Consider the following 25065-nt stretch of genomic DNA (forward strand, 5'->3'; position numbering starts at 1 on the left):
GATGTATAAGTATCCCTTTGCGTCCCTGCTTTCAATTTTTTGGGGGAATATACCTAGAGGCAGAAGTGCTGGGTCATATTGTAGTGTTTAATCTTTTGAAAAACTGCCAAATTATCTTTTCCATGTGAAGGACACTATTTTTCATGTCTAAAACACTCAAAAGCTTAAGAGGTGGAGTTTATGAAGAGTACTGCCAGATATTCAGTTTATAATTACACAAATAAATGTGGCAACTCAACTGTCATTCATAAATACAAAATTTTATTTGCACTTCATTAGTGTAGAAAGACCACAATGCTTTTCATATCACAACACTCAAGATACACCAAGTTATTCAAATACATAATTACTTATTTATCTTGACTAAACAAAACAGTGCAGTTTAAGAAAAGATATACCAAAGATTGAGTTCACAAATTCATTATCAGACCAAAAAAAAAAAAATAAATTGAACACAGTCTAGGCTTAACGGGAATAAGCTTCATCATAAAGGGAAGTAGTTTTATTTTCACAAAGGTATAGACTGTTTTAGGCAAATACGCGTATGTTCTTTGATATAGTAAAATGTATCTCTTTAAAATTCCTTTAAACAGGATTTGTTTAGGACAGCAGCAGTTGTTTTAAAATCTTCTATAGTTTCAAAACAATTTCTTTCTTTATTGAATCATTGTAGTTCTTAAAAGCATAAGGTATGTCCATTCAGAAACTGTGAGAGAGATTCTGAGGCCTCAGGGCCAAGTCAAATCCTACCCTCTAACTAGTAATATTCTACCATTACGTAACATTAATAAATAACCTTCAATGACAGTGATGAATGGAGCTTTTGCTTTGTGGTAGAAACACTCCCATACTTCAAAGGTGCTACCACTGGGGGAAATGTCTTGTGAATAAAGAAAAAGCACTTAAGATAGCTTTAAAAACAAAAAGTCTTTAGTTTTACAAATTTTTCTTAAAACAGTAAGCAAAGCACCACATTCTTTCTTCTTCTTAGAATATCTTTTGTCCTCATAATATAATTAACAAAAACAATTATATTATTTATTTCAAGAAACATTATACCTTTCATTTCTCCCATTCTTCATATTAGAAGTACTACGTTTCCCAGTGTATATACACTAGACACTGGGATAATGAATGAAATATAATTTTGGAGGGAAATATGTGATTTATAACCAAAACTTACCCAGGATTGCATATTTGCATATTTACAAGTTAGTGTATAGCTCTGACTTGGATTACAAAGTGCGAAAGGAAATTGTCAAAATGATTGTAGTGCAGAATAGAACATTTTCCCCTTTCCAGGAATCGTTTCCGCTTTTTCTCCAAAGTAGCAAATCAACAGCATCGCACGTGTGGTCTTGGCGGAGGCAATTCTGGTGGAATCTCAGGTTCGGGTTGTAATGAGAGGATACTATTGGACAACTCATTCCTTAAAATATCCAGGGGCATCTTCAGGATACACAAAAGACAAATACATTTTAACCATACAAAATATATGTAAGTGCTTCACAAATCGTATAATTACATAAGAACAAAGTGTTTTTATATAAATCATTGAAATTTAATTAAACATTCACATATTAAGCCAAGAAACCAAAAACCAGGTTCAGGGCGCATCACGTCATAACACAAATACTGTTCTTCCTACCTCATACCCTCTGGTCTAAGAGACAAGATGGACCTCATCATAAATGTGTACTTTCATAATCCCATATAAGAGAAACTTTAAAAAATGCATTAATAAATGAAAAAGCTGTTCTGCATCCTCAGGGGTTATATTATTACTAAAGAAAGAAATAACCTCTCATGGCAATTATATAAACAACCATTTTATTAGAAGCTTCTGAACTAAGTCTGAACTGAGCAGATTATATGTAATAACAACATAAAGTTCTTACTAAAAAGCCTTTGAATGTAAGCCCAAAGATGCCTGAAGGAATTGGTGCTGTTCAGTGGAGCTGGCTAGCAATTTCCCTAGCACTTAGCACCACAGAAAGACCTTGGCAGTGAGAGGCTCCTGCTAGAGAGCACAGCTTTGAGTGAGGCAAGGACCCGAGCTTCTCAGCTGAGACACTCTCTTGCACATTCCACTAGGTTTTGACCCTCTGTATAACTTAATCGTTGTGGAAAAACAGGAAGAAAAAAAAACCACAAATGTTAAATAAACATGGCACGTTGTTACACTGGCTCCAGTTAATCCACCAAACCATATTTAAAGCTAAGCAAATACATACTGGACATCAATACCAAGGACAGATGAGAAACAGCTGCTGCTAACAGCAACCTGGATGCCTCTGGCCGAGGTGACAACTTCACTTGGTTCTTAAGTCTAAAGAAAACTACTGTACCTCTCTTTTGAAATAAAAACTTCACAACCAAGAAATAATACAGGAAACAGGTTTCAGATGACACTTTCATGATGTAGTTTCTTTTTTTTTTTTTTTTTACCTTTTTCAGAATATCATCGACGAGTTTCAGAAATATTTCATCCACATTGAAGTTATCCTTGGCACTTGCTTCACAAAACCGCATCCCAGTTATCTGCTGTGCAAACTAAGGAAAAATGTTTAATTTTTCTCCATGGGTATAACTTAGTCTAATGTATGAGCATAAGGCCTATGACTGGGGGATGCATATGTTTTGGACTTCAAGAGAAGGGGTGGACTAAAATTTGTGAAGTCTCGTTTAATGCTCAACTATAAAGTTCACAAGTACAGCAAATGCCTATATTTTAAGTAAATAACAAAACAAAATCTCTACAGTGATACTGGAACCTTCATGTCTAAAACTGTAATGTATCTGACATTTAAATTGTGAATATCACTGATTCTCCAAGGAATCAGTGATTTTACGCTTTAAAAGCAATTTTATGCTTTAAATAAAATATTTCTCTGTATAAAATGCTGGGTTAGATAATAATGCAGCATATACTAACATGTTTTTTCCTTCCATTTCAAAATGGATGTAAGGGAGCAGAAAGTTAAAAAAAAGCAAATATATGAGAAGGATGTGATTCAGTGATAACTATGTTTCATAATTAAAAAAATAAGTCATTTGTTAAAAGCACATCAACTGCTAAATGTACACAACGTGGGACTGTGACTTCGCTCTTCCGCTCCCCAGCTCCCCACGTGGCTCTCACCTTTTCACCTTGCTGTTTGGTGATTTCTCTGTCAGTTTCACAGTCCAACTTATTTCCAACTAAGAGAAGTTCTGCATCTTCTGAAGCATACTGTGGAATTTTAAAAGAAGCTGCATTTCAAAGATGGGCATTGTCACATGCTGACAGGAAATGTAAATCAATCCAACATTTTTCATTCATTTGTTCATTCACTCCACAAATCTTTGAGCACCTCCTCTATCCCAGGCAGGACTGGTTATTGTGGTGTACAGATGGTTCTCACAGGGCTCATGTTTTTAGAAAGCAACGTGGTAACAGGTACTATGAGCCACAGTGTTCTTAGCCTTTGACCAATAATTCCTTAGAATTTACCCTAAGGAAATAATTCAAATTAAGGCATAGCTCTATATTTAAAATGATCATCAATCAAAAAAACCTGAAAGTCCAACAAAACAGATAAAGAATAAAATAGGTTAAGGTATATAAAATAATTCATACATAGAAAAGGAAAAACCAACATGCTTTTGGAAGAACACTTAATAATATAGGAAGACCCTTCATGATAGAATATTTAATGAAATATGGATGCAACACTAAATGGAGTGTGAATACAATTTTTTTTTTTAGGATGGAAGAATTATAAATTTTTAAAATTTACTTGTGTGCTTTTCTTGATTTTCCAAATTTTCTATAATAATGAGGTATCAGGAAAATAGTTAAGCTACATTTCTAAGTTTTTAAAAAATATATAGGCAAAACAGAATTTCTCTTTAAAAAGGTTAAAATCTCTTGAATAACTTATTTGAGTATTCTAAAAAAAATCATTTTAGGAACCTGAATGGCGTGACCTTGGCCAAGTTACTCAAGGTCTTGGTCTTCTTACCAATAATGTACAGGTAAGAGTGATAGGCTGATGTGGAATAAGAATAGTGCCTGGTACACAGAAAACACTTAAGAAATGACAACACTTCCTCAAAAAAAGAAAAAGCATGAATCAAGTATGAAAGGGAGGAGAGCACTAGATCTCAAGACCTCAGCAGCTTTCACAAACCCAAGTACCTAATGGGGCTCTTGGCGTGGAGTGCATTGCTTCTGGTTTTAAATTCATTACATTCCAAACATTTTAACCAGCAATGAGGACTGCCCCTTTTAAGTTTCCTTAGGAGCACACTCTGTGGCTTTAGCATGGGAGGAAATCAGTTTCAGCGACATGCCATTGCAGAACCCAAGCCCAGGTATGAGAAACAGCTGAGTGTGAGGGAGCTGAAGGTAGGGCTGGCTCAGGTCCTAGGCATCTCTGTAACCCTGGTAACTCTGATACCTAACATTTTAAAGAGGCACACGTTGATAACAGGCTTGGTAAAATTGGCAAACATTCTCCAACATTATCTAACCGATGGGTTTAATACAATTTATAATATATTGAGCGTGCTTGTTATGCAAAAGAACTAAACATCAAATTGTTACATAAAGAGAAGAAAACTCTCAAAATGTAGTCATTGTACACCACCACATCTCACCCCCAACTGCTGTCTTCTAAGTGTGTATTCTGGGTACACATTTCTTAGATAGGAACTCACAATTTACATTAATCACATAGACACAGGATATCTATATATAGTCAATCATGAGCTAAAGGGTAAAATGAGGAACTAAAGGACATCTATAATTTTAAGGGCAGATGTCCAGCGGATGACCGAGGTCCTTGGAGTGTCTACAGGCATTGTGGAGAAGGCCATCTCCTGGAGGTTCATACTCTGTGGTCACTCACAAGATGAGTGTCCAAGTGAACTTTCTGCAGAAATGAGAATGTCCCGTGCCCAATTCCATGGAAGTGGCCTGATGCAGTGGAATGAGCACGTTTGGGCGCTGAAGTCAGAGAGCCCATGGTACCAGAATGAAAACTCCGATTTTATTATTTATAAGCTGATTCTGGATAATGGACATATATACCTACTTTGATTGTTGTATAGATTAAACAATTAAGCACGCTTTGTAAATATGTTTTCTCCTTCTTCCTTTTATAAGGATTAATACCCACGAAGAGTTCACATCTGAGAGAAAAATGCAACACCTACCTTATCAATCATCTTCATCCATTTTGGCAAATCATCAAATGTCTCCTTCTTAGTAATATCATATACTAATATGATCCCCTTGGCACTTCTGTAATAAGCTGAGGTAATGCTGTTGAATCTCTCCTGACCTGCTGTGTCCCTAAGAAATAGCAGCAAAAAATCAGTTCCCCAACAATAACCATTGTGAGCAACTTCATGTTCCACTGCAATAGACAGCACTGGCCCCAATAGGCTGACTCCTTCAAGTCACATGGTAACTCATCCCTTCGGTGCATATTCGTATTATTAAGCAAGGGGGATAGCTTTTCTGAGTTACATTCAAACAAAAACATAAAGAAGTCCCAATTTTTTTCAAACCAAGGTTTTGAAAAGAAAAAAATGAGAATTTTATGGCAAAAATATAAAAAAGGTAGGAGACAAAGAAGGTAGATTCCACATAATTTAAAGATGCTAAAATACAGTACAAAGCAAAATTTTAACTTTTTCAAATAAAATGTTTTTCTAATGTGAAAACTCATGCAGAAATATCATTAAGCATAAAAGTAATTTTTGATTTCTAAACTTATACCTCATTGGGTCAGTTAGCTTTATAATGAATTTTTTAACATTCAAGAATTATAAAAGTATGAGGTAATTTAATACTATAAATCACACAAGCTCATGTGACCATACCTTTCTTTCCCACAAAACCATAAACTTTGTTCTAGAAGGCTCTAAGTCCCCAACCTACACTGAGGAAAACTGTTATAACAGGAAAACAACAGTAAAGATGAACACAAAATTAGTAATGGTCTGATACCAGACTATTTTCAGTCATAAAATATTAAGCTCAAGTTGGTTTTTCTAGGTATTTTGATATTTTGATTCTATAAATTGACATTGTAATGGATATATATGCTGTTACTTCCCTAATTTCCTCAAAAGCACTGACTCAAGTCCTATTTGGGTTGGATAATAGCTATTTCTGGTAAGCTCTGCTCCGGCAAGCAAGGCTGGTGCAGCTCCCTGCAGAGTCCCGGGCACCAGGGTGCTACTCCTGCTTCTGTGGAGAATGTGGCCTTCCTGAACTGAGCTCAGTTTCCTAAGGTGTAAAATGGCGGAAAGTGTAATATCCTTTTATGAGAGGTAGTCATCAATGAGGAGAACATGTACAGACAATAACTTAAACTATTTAAGTCTGTAACTCTCCTTTGACCCATCTCAAGGTCTGGTTAAAGCCTCAATTGTTGATAAGAATTCCCCACTAATGAAAAATGCTATAGAATCAGTCCTAATTCTTCTAAACTGAGTAAGTGGTCAAAGAGAAGGAGAGGAGGGGATATCAAACAGGTTTGCAAAACAATAAAGTTCGTTATTCTCTGACTGCTACTTTGAAATGTAAGAACAACTTATTTTCCAGGCTGAAGTTGACCATTTCAACATGAAGAATGACATAAGCATACTAAGTGTGTTCAGAAGCTGGCTGAGACTTATTTTCCCCATTTAATAAGCAATGAAAACTGTTTGAGACAAATGAGGCTCAACAGAGCCGAGCTTCTGATTAGGAAATTTGAATTTCTTTTAAAGATCATCTATAATTTAGCTTTTCCCAAAAAACCCTAACTCCTAGCATACTTCTCCCAGGTGCCACAGAGGTCATGGCGGAGTAAGCCGGGGGAAAGGGAGTAACAAAACTAAGGCTCTTCACCGCAAGGACACTCAAAGCCTGGGGCAGAGCAGCGTGAATTTCAGGGGTGGGGGCAGGGGAGATAGTGTGCACCTTGTGGAACTTGTCCCTAAAACATAATTTATGGCTTCGTTCGACCTGGACTTGTCACCAGTCAGTTCACATTACTGATATCATGCAGAAAAAGAAAAAAAGAAAAAAGAAAAAAGAAAAGAAAAACAACAACAACCCAAAAAGGCTTGTTGGCAAATTCATTCTCACATAAAAAGCAAAGCCATCTGCTTTGCTCCAGAGGGTGGAACAACCCTGCTGCCTTTGACTGGAAGGGCTGGAGGGCCATTCTGTTTTGTCTACCAGGGTCCAGCAGTGCACCTGGCCCAGAGTGGGCCGTCAGGAACATGTGCTGAACGAAAGGTTACAGGTGTAAAATGCAGAAAGTTTATGCTATTTCAAAGCACGATAAACTTATTTTTTCTGACCCAGTACTGCCAAAGAATTGGAAAACTGAATATGAAAGATAAGAACTGAATTCTTTAGTATTTCTAAAAAGAACTTAGAGGGCACACTAATAAGTACCTTCGAGATACGTGAAAAGGATTCAGATACCATTTCATTTACACAAGGAATCAATGAATAAAATTATTTCTGGAATCTTCGGCATTTAGAGGCATAATTAATATTTTCAAACCAATAAAGAGTTAAATTTTCATAGTACGGTTTGCCATCCTATCACAAGCTGTGGCTTGTTCACATTCGGGTTTGATCAAATATTTTTAATATTTTAAAGATTAAAAAATATTTATGCTATTTGAATACTTTTAAGAAATAACACCTCTCACTCATTACTTTAAGAAGCAAAAGTAATACACAGTTTTCTGCTCTAAAATCTGTGGTTATCACAAGAGAGCTGCACCACAAATATAAACAGCAATCAGATATAAGATCTTCGTTGAGCATTTTATAAATCTGTATTCTCAGTAACTTTAAGCTGGCTTTTAGTGTAAATCAACTTCACATTAATTTCTATACACATTCAATGAATTAGAATCCAGAAATTGGGGATGAAGAATAGAGAAATTAGAGATAATAGAAGTTTTTAAAAAGTTATTTTTATTTTGTGGAAAGAACACAACATGAGATCCATCCACTTGACAGATTTTTAAGTATAAAATACACTATTGTTATCTATAGGCACAATGATGTACAGCAGATCTAAAAGAAGTTTTAATAAAAATCCAACAATCAAAGGCATTTTGATGTAGTTTTAAAAAACCTGTTGCATGAGTAGCATACTGAGGCATCTCAGAAACATTAAGAAGTTAGCTGTCTCTGTTGGTTTTAAGTTAGACATACAAAAAGGACAAAGACCTCCAAATGCAAAATCTGAGGCAATCATTCTACCACAAATAACCGAGCAAATAAGTTTAGCTTACAAAAATTCCAATGAGAAAACATTAATAGTTCACCACTCTCCATTTAAGGCCACTCCTTAAATTCCATCTTTTTATGCCTGGCTCTGAATGCTTGAGGCAGAAAAGCATCTTCCTGTGAGAGACTAGGCCATATTTCCAAAATATTTGGGTCATGAAAATTTTTTATTTACTATTTTTCTCAAAAGCTCTTTTGCTTGATTTATTTCCCCTAGTAAATCATCTGCTATCATATATGGTCAAAGAACAGGATAAATGAACTGTCAATTTGAAACAAATATAAAATAAAAATTAAAAAAAGAAATGTCGATTCAGTTCAACAAGTATATAGTAAATGTCTACTATATGCCAGTACCAAAAAAATCGCACACAAGTCCCCACTTTTCAAAAAATTAGATAATGATACCAATCTGATCATGCTTTCATCTTTCTATAAAGATACAGCATCCTAATATTTCCTCTCTTTATCTCCATGAACCTGAATTTTTAACGTAGCGATAAAGAACCCATTTCTAGAGATTTGCAGTTTATTAATAATGTCGGCTAAATCATCGCTATAGCTAGTATGTAATGTTACTAGTTCTCTGCTTTGGGTGCAAACTGAAAAATTCCTGTAATTCTGTTTCCTCAGTATGATAAATAAATTATGCTTTGAACATTCAAAGATTCTTGTTGTATTTAATATTCCAGTTAAATGACACAATTAGTCATTTGAAGGGCAGGAACCAATTTCAGTATATGAAGTGCTCTACCTCTTTCAAGCACAGAATGAAAGGAAAGGAGTTTTGTGTCAACATAAGAACACTGGTGAAAACCAAATTCCCCAACAGTGAAGACTGGTATGATGGACAGAATGAGGGGCCCTTATAGGAAGCATTTTAACTCTCTGTTTGCCTAAAGATAAGAGATGAAGTCATGGCTTCAAGCCCATTTCAACTCAATGACTCTAAGTCACAGTGTGTAATTTCTAGGATAGCGTTTGGGTGTAAATACATGAAACTATATTCTAGTAGCCACATTTTAATTTTAGCCATACTATAAGTTCTTATATACGTTCGTATAGAAACACTTTACAGAGATTAGAAATTGGTCCTTTTTCTAACCACAGATGATCAAAGAACTGAAAAATGGGGCAATGATGTAAAGTGTGACGTAAAAATGTGACAGAGACATCTATAGCTTTTGGTATCTTAATCCTTTGGAATCTACAGTAAATGATATTTTAGCTTAGACTGGCCATATCCAGAAATCATCAAGTGCAATGATGGGCAATGCTTCCATGGATGACAGTCTAAAAATCAGGGCACAGCTGCCATCAGCAATTGCTTTGAAGAGCTCTTTGCAATTACACTGGCTCCTCCTACGTTCTCAACTGGTGACACTAAAATGACAACATGCCAATGACAACACAAATCACAAAGCAACGGCATAAGGACTGCTGCTAACTCCAAAATAAGCTGGGTATTAACTTTAAATAATGAATCATGACTCCCATATTTCCTTTCTACTTACTGGATAATAATAATGATGTCTCCCCCTGAAGGAAAAGACACGTCCTACTTCCTAACTACATCACTGGGGCATTCGCCATAGGAAACTTGCAATCAATCTTTCAATACATTCAATAAACATTGTTTTTCTTTCCTTAGTTATATTCTTCGCCAATGTTGTACAGTTTTGAAAATATCGAGAATGAAGTCTGAGGAGTGATAAGCCAAGGAGAAGCAGAGGAGGAACTATCTGGGGGAATGCTTTTTTATCCAAGACAGTATTTTCCGAGTGCCCCATGCATTTCTCAGAACTGCACTATCACACTTTCCCCCATGGACTGGGATTCAAAGGTACTGCAGTGAGATTCCAGAAGCACTCAATGTTACCAGCACAGACGTCAGTGGGCAGAGCTCCAGGGAGGCAGAGGGCATTCGGACACGCTTTTGTACATCAGATTACTACTGCCTAAAGTTGTACTGTAGTATTAACACATTCATTAAGCTATGTCTTTTTAGATAGGCCAGTGTCATCAATTAGACACTGCTGTCATCTACTAAGCAAGCTTCACGAACGTTCTAATACTAGTTATATCTCCTTTGTGCGGAAGTCTCCACCAAAACATCTCACCCACAAGTGCTATGTACACAGCTAGACATATTCTGACTCCTTTTAAAGATGGTCTTTACATTAAAGAGCTTATAATTAGAAATAGCTGCTCATGTCAAAGATACTCTGCTGCCATTTCCAGAGTTCAAAAACTGGGAAGCAATACACAAAACAGTTTGCTGCCTTTCCAATCATGGGCTAATATAATAAGAAACAATTCATTTTTTTTCTTATCAAGTATTTAGGTAAGACACTTAATGTTTCACAATCAAGTCAAAAACCAAAATATGAAAAACAAAGACAGTAAACAAACAAACAAAAAAACCCAACAAAACCCAACAATTTCGTAAAGTGGGTTGCATAGTCACAGATGATCAAATGAAGATATTACCTCAGACACCTCCGGTGGGCAAGCAAGGCTGGTTCGGCTGCAGCTGTGCCCCAAACAGGGACACGGATGAAGAATGAAGGCATGGCACTAACATTCAAGCATTAGGTGACCGATGACGCCACAGATGAGGCAGCAATTAACGCAGATGAAAGCAAACACACATATGGTGGACAGACACTCAGAGCGAGGGTTGACCTGCCGAGAGGAGTTAGTGAGCCAAGTGCACTGCAGCCACGTCGTTAAAAACAAAAGGGCATTCTCGGGACACCACAGAGAGTGCTTTGAAGCCACCACCAGACCTGACCCTTTCTCCACACACTGGTTCCCCAAAAGCCCACTGTGGGCTGCGAAGAGCCAGCAGGAAGCTCTTAGAGCTGAACACAGTTGTAACACAGCTGGTGTGGTCTCTCACACGATTATAATGTGAGAAAGGGGCTGTGGATTCATTTCTAGTTGGTATTAATGGGGGTACTGTGTCACCAAGGACAGTCCCTGAGCTGTCTGTAGGCGATCTGCCTTGAAACTGTGCAAATCTAGTGAGAAACAGACTGGACTTTCTTTGAATACTAAACAACAAAGTAACTTTAAAAACATGAAGATGAGCACTTGAGCAATCATTTTAGTGATGACAGTTTTGTCAAATGATTTGAAAATAGAGGCATAAAGGCTCCAAACTATCATTAAAGTAACGTTTTTCTTTTCCACAACTCCCCATGTGCAAATGGAGTATGAAACAAAGAGACTCTCCTAAATTCTCTCTCATACCCATTTTACTTAAACACGAGCAAAGGAGATGAAAAGTAGGAGAGGCAAACCAGCTCAAATGGTTAATTTTATTAGATAAGCGTATGGACTGTTAAACACATATGGCAATTATTGGGTGCAGATTCTCCACTTACCAGATTTGTAATCTAATTTTCTTTCCTCTTAGCTCTACAGTTTTGATTTTAAAGTCAACACCTATAAATAAATCAAATAAAGAAAAAAGACAGTTAAGATGCAATTTGTCATAAACATAAGCCTATTTGTACATTTTTATATTATCAGAAAAACAAAAAACTGATATCACTAAATCCCAAAAGGGAAAACCAGAAGTATACCAGTATCTGTGACTGGTCATTCTACACTTCAATACACAACTGTAAAAGTCAACCTGTTATGTTTTACTCTGAACTACTTATGTACCATTTGCTATTAAAATCTATTACTACCACAAGTTTAGTATAAAAACCATTTAAAAGTACATTTAATAATCACATTAACAAATGGCTTTAAATAATGTTATCTTGGGGAAAATTCTTATACAAAACAGAAAATTTAATCTTGATTTCAAAAAGCTTTAGTCTGAATTTGGATATTATTTTTTTAGTATTCACATAAAATTTAGTTAATATATAAATGACTTCTTTATTATATTGTCAATAGTGAGAGAGAAAATATTTTTAAAATGTACTCATGCAAATTAACATATCTAATTTTTATTTATTTTAATATTAAGAAGCAAAACATCATGTATCACTGTCCCTTTCCAATTCAGCCTTTAGCTTCAGATAATTTTAAAACCAAATTTCAATCTGTGTATGTTACCTTATATGCTTCTCAGTTATAAAAATTTTAATATTTCAGAACAACATTTTTTACACAATTTTCACAACTCAGAGAAATGAAGGGATACTGGCTAAATTTGAGAACTACATATTCTCTATAGGAACTACTTCCTGGCTGCTTTGTAGTATCCAGGGTCCCAAAGCTGTGGGGTCTCAACTGGGCAGGGCCTGGCTGTGCCAGTGAGTGCGACAGGGCCTCACAGAGAACAGGGGCCTCACTCCCAGGATCTCCATCTCAAGGGACTGATGCAGCACTTCAAAGTCAGATGAGGTTCTTGAGGTGAAGTGAAAGGCATGTGACAGGCTTTTATAATTAGTAACACACTGTAGACACCAATGCAATACCAAAGACATGTTTACAACTCTGGGTGGGGGCGGGGCAGCAGGCCTTACTTGTACAATACAGGGAAGGTGCATATCAAATGTCACAAGAAAACAAAGCTAGAGCATACTCTACTACATTTCAATTCTTAATCCCTTACACCAGATCTAAGTGTAAATGCCACTGAATAAAATCTGGTTAATTCAATTTTACTTTCGGTTCTGGAACACATTTGCTTTTCAGAGTCAAATGACACTCTAAAACAGCCTTGAAACAGGAAGAATGTTTGTGTACCACCAACATCCTCAGAGTTCCTTAATGACTCAACCACAAGGAAAGAACATAGCTTAAAGTGATATCCTAAGAGGCAAAAACAGCAGATACTTGCTATGTTGTGATTTTAAAAGATACATACAACTCAATGACAAAATACTGTCTTCCTTGTATTAGCAACAAGTTGGGACCTCACCTTGTTACTCTTACAACGGCGATTTACAAATTGAATTGTCATGTTTACTACTCTATTTTACTTTTGTTTCCAGTTATTATTATTATTTTTTTAAGTTTTACTTAAGGGAGCTGTAACTTTTGTAAAATGTATCACAGTGGCTTCTACTTCAATAAAAAGAATCTATAGATGGTATTTCTTTTGTGAGCTCTGATTCAAATCAACTAAAAGAATCCTTTGAAACAGCCAGAGCAAATAATTTTTGTTTTGATCAGGCCGTTGTCTCTTCTGAGAATTGTTCTGAGCTGGAACATGTCAGGAGGCTCAGTTTTTCAACTAACTTTAGAAATCTTACACTAGGACTATTTTGTAACCATAAAGTTTAATGAATAAAAATAAGAGGGCATTAACATTCAAAATCAGGAAATAAGTGGTAATGTTATCATCATGTGATTATATATACATTACTAATTTTAATAGGAAAACAAAGTTGAAAGTGAATAGGATTAATAATATCATCATGTGATTATATATACATTACTAATTTTAATAGGAAAACAAAGTTGAAAGTGAATAGGATTAATAATTTAGCCAAAATGAAGATTATCTAGTTTTAGTGGGTAGATTAATGACAAAGTAACTAACAACAGAGAAATGTCCAGTGGGTAAATCTAAAACTCCATAAAATAAACCAGCTTATTAAACTAGTCCTCTCTCTTAAATGATACATCCTTTACCAAATCTAATAGATGCTAAGTGGCTTATAATGACTAGAAACTTACTCCAACTTATGGCTTAAACATACCCTGTATAAAAGTATACAACCAAACATTCTTAAAAACCTTCTTACATCAAGTCAAAAGTATCTCCTGATGTTGTCTACTTTAATATTTCCATGTCATAGAAATAATAATGATCCTTAATAAAAGGTAACAAGTCATCCTTAAATATTCAGTTTGTTTTGGGAAAAGTCAGCACAGAGATGTTCCCAAGGGGGAATGTCTAGAACCAATGTTTATAAACAAATAGGGACAAAAAGGGTGGCAACTTAATTTCCATCTATAACCCTTGTTGAAGACCCAGTTTCCTATATGTCTCCTGACTAAGAGGAGAAGCAATCACTCCTACGGCTCCATCAGTTGGTAAGGATAGTCTCTGCCCTCAAAGAGCTTAGTCAATACTGACCTAAATTAACACACCATGCATTTGGCAAGAAATACTTTTCTCTGCTGTTCTCTCTTCTTAAAGAACCTCTTTGTCTGCCCATAAACCTTTTACATCCTTACTGATTTCCTATCTGAATCCTTCTGATGGTTCTATCCCTTACCCTCATTCCTCATCTGTGTTCCCAGTTTTTGGGCCTGAACTCTCTTCTACCGCGTACCACACTGTTGTTGTTGTTTTATTTTTGGTTGGTGTACCCTGTGAGGACACAGACACTCTTGACTCCTGAAAGCCTAGGACACTACCTGGCACACAAGAACTACTCAATAAATTTGATGAATGAAAACCTGCCTCCTCTTCTCCACTAAATTCTGGATATGTAAGGAGAAATGCTGATTATTTTTGGAAAAATTAGGAAAATCCAGAACCCAGTGTTTTAAAAAAGCCCCAACATGTAAAAGGAAGGGCAAATGTTCTGATTGTGTTCGGTGGGCAGAGCAGTAGAAGGGGAGCAGTGAAAGCAGGGGTGCTCAGCACACATACATCACCCCAGAAATGGAATATTTCATGTCTCCTACAATTCCTATCATTGATGGTAAATCCTTAGTGGATGAGGCAGTCTTAGTATGCTCATCTCCTCTCCCTGCATACGCCCATCCCAGGGGATTATTACAGCAACAGTTTACTCAGTCACTTAGATGGGGAGTAGGCCACTAAGTGTATTATTCTGGCAATAGGAGCTTACCTGTCTTTAAGCTTACCAGTGTTATGTAAGTCTTTCTAGAAATATTTTAATCAGAAAGGACACAGGTCACAAGGCTATAAACCCTGTATCAATGGGCGTACACCATCTTCTTGATCTTAATTATCTTTAACAGTAACGATAGTGGGCATTTGTCAAACATGCTGTGCCTGATATCCAATACGTGGAACCCTGCAGCAGGCCAACGAGGAGTGCACTATTATCCTCATTTTACAGAAGAAAACTCCAGAGTGAAAAGAGGACAAAGTGATTTGCTTTAAGGTCACACAGCACACACTAGCTGAATGGCAGAACCCAGATTCAAGTTTATAACACTGCTCACGATGAAAAGTTGTTATATTGAAAGTCAGATGTGTGAAAAAAAAGGAAAAGTGAAATGTTCTGCAAATGACCCAGAATTGCCATAATCAAGCTGTTAAATAACAAAGCTTAACTTTGCAATTTGTCTTTTTTCTTTGTATTTGTCTTTCATAAATCTTAGCAATAGCATAAAGAATTGGCGTACTTAGGTGCTGTTAAATTTGTAAGTTCCCCTTAAGGCAAAATATTTCCAAAACATTACTGTATTTCTTTTTGCTGGGCCATAAGAAGTTATGAAAATGAAAGTAGCAAAATAAGCAGAAGTATCTTTCTGCATAGTCTTTTCCAGCAAAAGCTAAATAAAAACAAAAATAACACCATGGTCCATGCCTATGATTACAGCTGAATGGATGTCCTCCCTTTTTTCTTCTCTGTTCCATTCTACCACCAAATTTCAGATTTTATTTTACTTAACACTTTCAGGATTGAAAGATTCCAGACTTTGAATTAAGTCTCAATTAAGTTTCAGGTGGTGAAGTTACTGCCACTTTATAATAACTATCTTAAATTTGTACATTGGCTTTTCTTTCAAGGATATATACCTTATATAGTGTCATCCAATTTTGGATATGTTTACTAAGGGAGAGGATTTCCAGCATTTTCACTGAGAGTGAGAAATTAAGATATGTGTCAAGGTCACATAAAGATAAATTTAACTTTAGCAAACAAGTCACCTGAACATAGGTCAGTCTTCTGACTAAATACTATCTACCAAAGCAAAGTACAATAGAAATTCCCACCAGAAAGCACTATATAAAGAAAAAAAAAGGTAATGAAAACTGGCTGTCAGTAGCCCATCTTTTTAAATTCTTGAACTGAAGGCACCTGAAATTGTGAAATCCTATTATTTAATATTACCTGATTTCTACATACACTGAGTATTCTATGAAACCGAAACTATTATAACTGTAAAATATTCTCACTGTCTCAGAAGTAGGTACCATTAAAATAGCAAAATAACTATGTCATTAAAACATGCTTATCAACCCTGAGGATATCAAATGTCTATCCTAAGTTTAATAAGGTCTGCCTCATTTTCATTCCAGGTTGGACATGCCTTCACTCCAGCACATAAAGACCACCCTGTGTCTCTGTGTCCCTGACACAAGCAGGAGCACAAGGAGATAGCCTTGTACTTGACTGGAACAAACACACAGAGACACCATGAACTACATCAGGTAGGGAGAGAAGATTACCAAAGGAGAGGCTTGGGGAGCTGAGCACGTGCACCACTTCGGAGCCCATCGGCACAGGCAGGCAGTTCCATTTCCGTGAAGTATATGCGTATGAAAGAATTTCACAGAAAGAGGTTTATTCCCTTCTTCATGGTAAAAAGATAAGAACTAACTCTTTTGTGGTATTTACTATGCTTCAGGTACTAGTCTAATGGCTTTAGACGTGTAAACTCACTGCAGTATATGCTCTTAATTTTTTGAGGCAGATGTTATTATTGTCCTCTAGATGAAAAAACTTAAGTCAGAGAGGTTAGCAACTTGCCCAAGGTCACCGAGCTGGTAGGCATTAAGAGCACAGATTTGAACTTGGGTTGAATAGCTCCAGGCTATGCTCCTCCCTCCCTGCACAACCTCATCTGATGAGTAAGAAAGGAATAACTGGAAGGGAGCTATAAACATATATTTAATGTTAAAAAGAATTTTTCATTGCTAGGGAAATACTGAACGAGTGAAGGATGGAGCTGGCTGGCTGGCTCGAACAGACTGTTCCTGCATGAGCAGGCCTTCCTCTGCTCCCTGCTTGCACAGACCCTTATCTTAAAAGGCAGAGTCATTGTGACCTCTGGTCACAAGAGGAGAAGAATAATGATGGGAAGAGGAGGAATGGGGTGGGGGTGGGGAACAAAAAAACCCAGATGAGCAAATGGTGGATAAGTAATATTTTCTTCTTATGCAAAAAATATACACTTTACTATGACTCAGATCAGGTCCATAAAAATGCAGGGACTGTTAAATGGATTTTGTACTTAACCCAGGTCACGTGTTTACATTTTGATATTTCATATTCACCTGTATATATTTCATTATGTATTTCCAAAGGATAAGGGAATTTTTTTTTTTTTTTTGCAGTGTTTCAGAGTTTTTGCATCAGTAATATGAATTAGGAAAAGAAGGGAACATAACTGACATTTATAATTGCCTTTTCTAGGCCAGGTACATAAGATATTTTATCCCCACTTATTCCTATACCAACAGATAGGAAAGAAGTCCTACTTATTTTTTTTTTCTTTTTATGGATGAGGAAAACAAAGTTAAGTCACTCACTTAAAGAAACACTGACAGCCTGTGGTAGAGCTGGCACTGAAATCCAGGACTGTGAGCCTACCTCCGAAAGTCACACTTCCCACACCATCCCCTCCCCCGGGGGAACACCTAGGTAAGAGTAGTGTCCAGGGAGAAAGGCGAGTGTGTTTAAGTGAAAAATTATGAGTGAAAATTTGATGGTAGTGTGTGACTCTTCAGCAGTCAACAAGAGCTGAGTTAGCAGGCCTGATGAGAAGCGACAACACTTAAGAATAACGAAGCTCCTCATTTAGAAGGGACCTGTTCCTTCACCTCAGTCCTGGCTTAGGGGGTCCTAAACCTTCTATATTAAATTAAGCTGGGGAAAACCAGGAGACTTTTATTAATCAGCTACTTCCATCACAAGCTTGTCTGGAGTGGAATTTCAGGTTGCTGTTTTGTTTTGTAAACCAAGAAGGCATTATGTAAGCATCAGAAACCAAACAGTGGAGGCTGTCAGATTTGGGGGGCAAAGGATTTCCATGGAATACAGTATTCTGTTAATCCTGTGTTGTTTTCTGATTTTAAAGGAAAAGGATCTTTTTTAAAAGAAACTCCATAATTACACTTAATCAGGGCATTGTTTTAGGTCTCCAGTTTTAGTTTTCCAAATATCAAAGATGTGCAACAAAAAGACAGAAGGAAAATAATACATAGTTCCTCTGTTGAAGTACAACAGCAAAGCATTTTACCTCTTTTCTAACATTTTATTATAGCTCTCTCCCTGACTCATTTCCCCTTCTGAAAAGGACAAGCCAGGTGAGCAGGTGTTAGCTTTGTGTCCTATAAAATGGTTAGCAGAATGGTGTCTTACACAGATATGAACAGCTTCTCAAAAATATCTGCTGACTACTGGATAAAGCTTTGTTTTCTTTACGAATTCAAACAAATACTTAATTAGAACAATGTATCTGGCACCCAAGGCTGGAGAATAATTCCAACCTATCAGTTCTCAAAGGAATCAACTCCGCCTTCTCAAGCCAGTTCCAAGATCTGGTAACAGAGTGTTGCTCCTGGCAGACTCCACACACTGGAGGGAGAGAAGCAACCTCTAAGAATCTGGATCTCTATCATGAATAATGAAACCTTTCTTCTTCAGTGCCGGTGCAGAACAGTGAAAGAAAGGCTGAAGGCGCTTAAGCCAAGTCTTTAAATAGATTTTTATTCAACCTAAACAATCCCACTGCAACCACACTTCCATACTTTCTTTGAAAGATAAGCTACTTTATTTCACAAAAAACACACACACTCCACAAGCTGATCTGATCCGTTTGCATTAAGTTCATCAAATAAACCTAATCATGCAATGCACAGCATATGCTGGTATAAAAACTGTTAACTGAGACGTATCAGTTCCTCTCATATCCACATCTCCCTGAGTCATCGTGTTACATCATTTTGGCAGGCGAGTGAAACAACACTGGAGAGCTACGGTGCTGAGCTTTTGGAGTGGGAATTCTGGACAACTTTCTCTAATTCTAAGTGAAACACTTAGGCAGATTGGCTTGGAAGACTATATTTAACTTCAGAAGAGCAAAATAAAATACAGTTTAGAATTTGAATCCAGTATTAGACACTCATTCTGAGTTTTCTAACAAAAATCTGTCTTAAGTTTCCAGAACAAAATACAAGTAGTCAGTGTCCCAGTAATTCTAGATAAAGCTGACTAGTCACTCGTGGACTGCACTTCATCAGTCATGTCACCTCACATTCAAGGCTAGACCCCAAAGAAAGCCATTTCTGCTGGGGATTTACATTCACCTTTTCTTGGACCCCTTAACTCTGCTTCCAACTCAACGGCTAGTCCCAATAAAATGTAGTCACCTGCATCATTAAGTTTCCCTACCTTCGAGACAGGCATCCTGAGTACACCATCTTAACACAGGACCCAAAAGGGATGTGTTCTCAAAGAGAATACAAGGGCTATGGCCAGCAACAGTGAAAACAGGGCTTCAGTAAAGCACTATCATCTTCTAAGGCCAGTTACTCTCAGGAGCCAGCCTGTGAAGTTTAACACCCTGCTGCAAAATGAGAAAAACAAAGACCAGAGTAGAGAGGGTCTCAGAACTAATTCTGATATTCTGTCTTTCTTAATTTTTTTTTTTTTGAGGGTGAAGGTGGGGGTTCTTTTTCATTTGTTTGAAAAGCTGGCAATAATGTTTTTGTTTTTTTAATGCTCTTACTTGGCTAAATGAAATAATTAGCAATCCTATGTTGGCCTCTAGCACTTTGCAGGAAATTTTACTGGCCAGGAAAATCAGAATTCTGGTCTACACCACCTTACTCCTAATCTACTTAAAATGCCAAATTTGAGAAAATTCTTATAAATATGAAAAAGGCTTAAGGTATGTGACTCAATATTTAGCAAAGAAATGCAATTCTTAGAGCATTACTTTAATATCCAGAAGGTAAGTGATACGTGATGATGAGGGCATAATTAGAGAGTCAACTTCACTGATACCAGAAATCAATGACCTCGCTATCTTTGTAGGGCTGTAGGAAGGATAAAATTAGATAAGCAGGAAAGGGTTTCATGATTCTGATCCATCAGAAATGTCACAACACAAAGTACAATCTCAAAGTAAGCTAAAGAACAGATAGTTAGAAAGAACTCACTGTAGCCCTGCCCCCGACCATTTGCTGACCAGCTGTGCCACAGTGGCTAAGTTATTTGACTCTCTGAGCCTTTGCTTTCTCATGTGTAAAATGGGATTAACTTTCAGAATTGCCGTTGTGTATTAGAGTGTACTTTTGTTGGTATATAGTAAATGTTCAATGAATTGTAGCTACAACTAATAGAATGTTATATTTTATATGTGCAGACAACTAAATTACTTATCTAAAATCCCAAACTACTGAGTGGCAGAGCCTGAGTCAAGAGTGTTGAGTCCTCAACATAACTCTAGTGTTTTTTCCAGAATGCAATGCTGGAGTGGGGGCAGGTGCTGGCTGGTAAAACCATTTCAATATAAAAAAAAAATAGCAGCTAGCTTCTAATACTTACACAGAAATAAAACAAAGGTTGATATTTTTATGGGTTTGTTTTTTGCATGTTAGTTGTGAATTTCTACAGCCAACTAGTTTTCCATTTCTCAAACTTCAAAAAGCTGCTCCTGTACTTTTTAAAGAAGCTTTCAATTATGCTAGCTATATCTGAGTAACTCAAATCCATGAATACGATACCAGTTGAAAATAATACTCCATCCAGATAATTTTCCATCAGTCAATTAAAAACAGCCTTTTTAGCTTTCATACCCTGGTGGATTTTGTCTTTTAGACCCAAATCAACTTGATTAACAATTTTTTAAAAAAATCAAATTTGGTCATTTTACAAAATAGGTTCATTATCTCAAATCCCTGGGGATTTCCACTATGCTCTTTTAGAAAAAGTCCAGATGAATCTGATTCATTTTAAAAAGGCACTTCAGAGGCACTCTCTTCTAGCCTCTGAATTACCAAGGCCATCAATTTCATGGTCTGCGCATACTCAGACTCTTCCCCTTTGAGCTACAGGGTGCATGGTCTTTTCCAGACTCTGCTGTCATGAGTAGACCACAGCTGCAAGCCTGGACAGGGTAAAGTAAGTGCTACGGTGGAAGAGAATCTTTCTCTATGTGAAAGCTGACTGTACCACATGGAGATGAAACTTGACAAACTGGCCTTAGAAAGACCTATGGGCTAATTGCTCGGATGGCAGGCATTCAGGTGAGGCAACAGCAATTCTACACCACACCCAATACCATATTTAAATACCATTTTTCTAAAGGAACCTGAAGAATGAATTTATGTTTACAGCATTCCAATGGGGAGGAAGCCTCCCCTGACTGCTCCTCATTCTACCCCTGGTTGGAGGGACTTCCACTGTGCTCCCCAAATATTCTGTACACATCTCTACCACTTCCCTTGTCAACCTGGATCATCTTGTTCCCCAGGACTCTGGGCCACATTTGGAAAGACTACGTCCTATTCACCACAGTCTCCAGTGGGTAGCAAAGGACCCAACACACAGTAAGTGCTCAGTAAGTGATCTGATAAGTAGAAGGAAAAAGCAACTTGGAGGCAGAGCTTGAAGGAGGGTTAATTAGCTTTCTTAAAGTGTCTTCACATTCTGGAACAGACCAGAAGCTACCATCTTTTTCTGAACTTCCTACAGTTAATAAACACTTATCAAGCCAAGTACCACAGGCTAAGTATGGAGGAAACAAAAATGAGCAAGACGAGAATCCAACTGCACGAGGAACCCCACAGTGGTAGTGGTGGGGGACATACGTGCATGCATAAGTATATGTATTTACGTTTGTTTGTTAAGGGGACAGATGAACAAAATGCCTGATCTCCTTGCTGCCCACTTTCTTCTTCATTCCCAAATGTCCTACGAAATCCTGCCCAATTAGTTTCACCAACTCCATGCCCAAGCCGTACTCAGAGGCTTTATAGCTCCAGTTTTAAGGTCCACACTCCTTTGCATGGTAGTCAAGGTTCTGAAGCATTCATTCCTCATGTGTCTTAATGAGTCTTTCCCAGAATGTAGGGGTGCTGTTTCACTGTGGTCCTGGCTTAGAAAACCCTTTGTCGTCTCTCCTCTGCCCTACTCTAAAGGATACCTTTGCTCATCTATCTCCTATCATACCACCATCCACCCAATCCCTATTACCTGCTCCTTAGTGCCTGTGCTGGTTTCTCTTCATCACACAGTAAAACTATATTATTCTCTATTTTTATGTACTTCAAAGCGTGGAACCATAAAAGATTGATAATTCTGAATTGCTTTTAACTTATTTATGTCAGGTACTAAGTAACAGCATAAACACTCTCATTTGACAGTTTAACAACTCCCTGAACTTTATATGACCCAAGATTGGATATGTGAAACAGGTATAGTTATGCTACTGAATTTTAATATCATGATACCAAGGTCAACATTTTAAAAACAAGGTATAGAGAGTACACATATTTCTAAAATATTCTATTCCAAAAAAAAAAAAAAAAAGCATTAAGGGAAACAAATTCTCACAAATAAAACAAGACAGTATGAAATTTGAGGAGTTAATTTTTCATTAAGACATTTTAAATGTAGTATTTTTGTTGTTGTTGTTACATGCCATCTTAAAATCAATTCATCCCCAAATCGCACCACCTTGGGACTATCACTAGTTACAATACTAAATATATGTACAAGAATATAGAATGATACTCTTAATTCTGAATTTCAAATTTAAATACTATCCAATGATTCTCGGACCTCCCCTAGGAAAGCCCCTCATTTTAGGTGACTGCCCTTTATCTTGAAGAACTATCTCATCTACGGGGTTCCCCCAGCTTTGAGAGTTTTTAAAGGGTTTTCCATAGAAACAACTGCTACCCACACCTATGTTGACTCCATCGAAAAATTTCCCCTCCAGTTTCACTTTTAGGTACTGAGGACATCATACTTCCTGACCTGGATTGTTATTCTATTTACTTCATTGTTATACTTCACCCCGCTGGGTAGTACTGGAGGACTTGTCTCTATTTTTGCGGGTCCTGGGTTGAGGTCATGGACAAGTACAGTTGAATCCTCTCTGCCCTGCACTTACAGTTAAAGTAAGAACTTTAGTATGGTTTTAGTCTTAATATTCTTTACAGATCCTCCACAGGGAATTTTAAACTTCATTTTTTAGCGCATCATAAAAATGAGTTCAGAATTAGAAAATAAGCCCTTGGTTTACGGTGAAATGCTCCTCGTGAGGCAAAGCTAAGGCACCAAAATTAGCTATAGATGACCCACTTGGGCTTCCAGCCAGAGGCATAACTTTCAACTTCACTACACTGCCTGCCTGCTGTCCACCTCACACCACCTTTTTCTTGGGTGACTGATTAAGGGCCAGGAGTTTCCGCGAAGAGATGCTCACACTGTGTCCGAGAGCTGAACGGGACTAATGTATCACCATGGCCTCATGATCCCACTTGGAGGTTGCGGGAGGGGACGCTGCGACGCCTGTGCTCAGTAACCCGCTCCGACCGGGGCCGTGAGTGGGGCGCGAGGGGTTTGTGGTAGAAGAGGATGGAGAGCCAGGAGGCTCCAAGGGTAAGTCTGTGTGGAGACTACAACGAAGTATCTGTCTGGCTTCGGGAAAAGGATCGAGGGGCTTCCACGGGGCCTCCCCCTCCCTCTAGATTTCACCGACAGGCCCATCCACCAAATGCAAGGCCACCCAGGGCCATACAGTTGGAAAAAGGCGCACAGACGCGATGAGAACGAGGCCGACAGAGCTAAAGGCACTAGCCCTGGGGACTGAGGGAGGGCAGCGCCAGCTGCAAGAGGTCCCAGCCCGGGGTCCGGCCCAGCCCCCAGCCCTTACCCACGGTGGACTTGCAGGCCTCGCAAAAAGTGTCGTCGGTGAAGCGCTCCATCAGGCTGGTCTTGCCCACGCCGCGGGAGCCGATGATGATGACCTGCAGCTTGAAGTCGGCCGGCCTGGGGGGCTGCTTCCTCCGGCGGGCCTGGCCGCCTGACAGCGCCGGGGAGCCCGCGCCCAGGCCGCCACCACCCCCGGCCCGCCTCTGCAGCGCGGCGCCCGGATCCATGCACGCATACGGCTCCCGCTCGGCCCACCGCCCGCCGCCGCCCGCCCCCCGGCCGTGCGCCCCGGGCCCCGGCGCCCCTTCGGCCTCCGCCGCGCGCCGGGGGTCGGCCCCGGGCTCGGCGTCCGCCCTCTCGAGCGGCCCCGGCGACCCGTGGGCTTCGCGCTGTAGCTGCGCCGCTGGCCGGCTCCCCGCGCCCGCGTCCACGCCGCCGCCGCCGGGAGAGGAGGAAGGGAAGCAGCTACTCCGCAGCAGCGGCAGCAGCATCCCGGACGAGGAGGGGCAGGAAGCGCAGGCGCGGGGCGAGCGGGCGGGGCGGCGGGACCCGCGCGGGGAGGGAGGCCGGGCGCACGCGCGTCCCCTGCCGGCAGGAGGACCGCTGGTCCCGCGCGCCTCCCCTGCTGCCAACTTTTCTCTTCACCTTCTTTGCTTTCTTGTACCCCTTGTGCTCTACTTCCGCTGAACTTGCCATCAGTCTCTTCCCTCTCTTTTCTTTTTGTCAGACGTTTTGTCTTCCCTCTTTCTCTTCCGTATACTTAATTTTTTCTTTTTTCACTTGTCCTTTCCCTGCTTTCGCCGTGCCCGTTATTAGCCATCGCTTCTCCAAGCCTGTTACACTCTCAAGGAATGTCTTCCCAAGTACTGCTGTAACTCACCGTGTTGCCAGGACGCCCGTTAAGTCCCCGAGTCAGGCCTCCGTCGTCACACCTGGCCAACTCCGGGCTCCTGCCCAGACCCGCTCTCGCGCACACCACTA

The 25065-nt window shown here is 38.8% G+C and overlaps 1 protein-coding gene across 1 annotated transcript; it reads right to left on the minus strand.

Moving 5' to 3' along the window:
• Positions 1-239: 239 nt before the first annotated feature.
• Positions 240-24565, minus strand: RAB12 (RAB12, member RAS oncogene family). The gene is made up of 6 exons (XM_016120979.2): positions 24086-24565; positions 11683-11743; positions 5200-5338; positions 3143-3232; positions 2449-2553; positions 240-1449 (listed from the first exon to the last, which is right to left on the minus strand). Exons 1-6 carry the CDS (start codon positions 24309-24311, stop codon positions 1336-1338), a joined length of 735 nt encoding a protein of 244 aa, XP_015976465.1. The 5' UTR covers positions 24312-24565; the 3' UTR covers positions 240-1335.
• Between the last annotated feature and the right edge of the window lie 500 nt (positions 24566-25065).

The sequence above is a fragment of the Rousettus aegyptiacus genome, unplaced genomic scaffold (genome assembly GCF_014176215.1).
Source record: "Rousettus aegyptiacus isolate mRouAeg1 unplaced genomic scaffold, mRouAeg1.p scaffold_m13_p_12, whole genome shotgun sequence".
NCBI classification, from domain to species: Eukaryota; Metazoa; Chordata; class Mammalia; order Chiroptera; family Pteropodidae; genus Rousettus; species Rousettus aegyptiacus.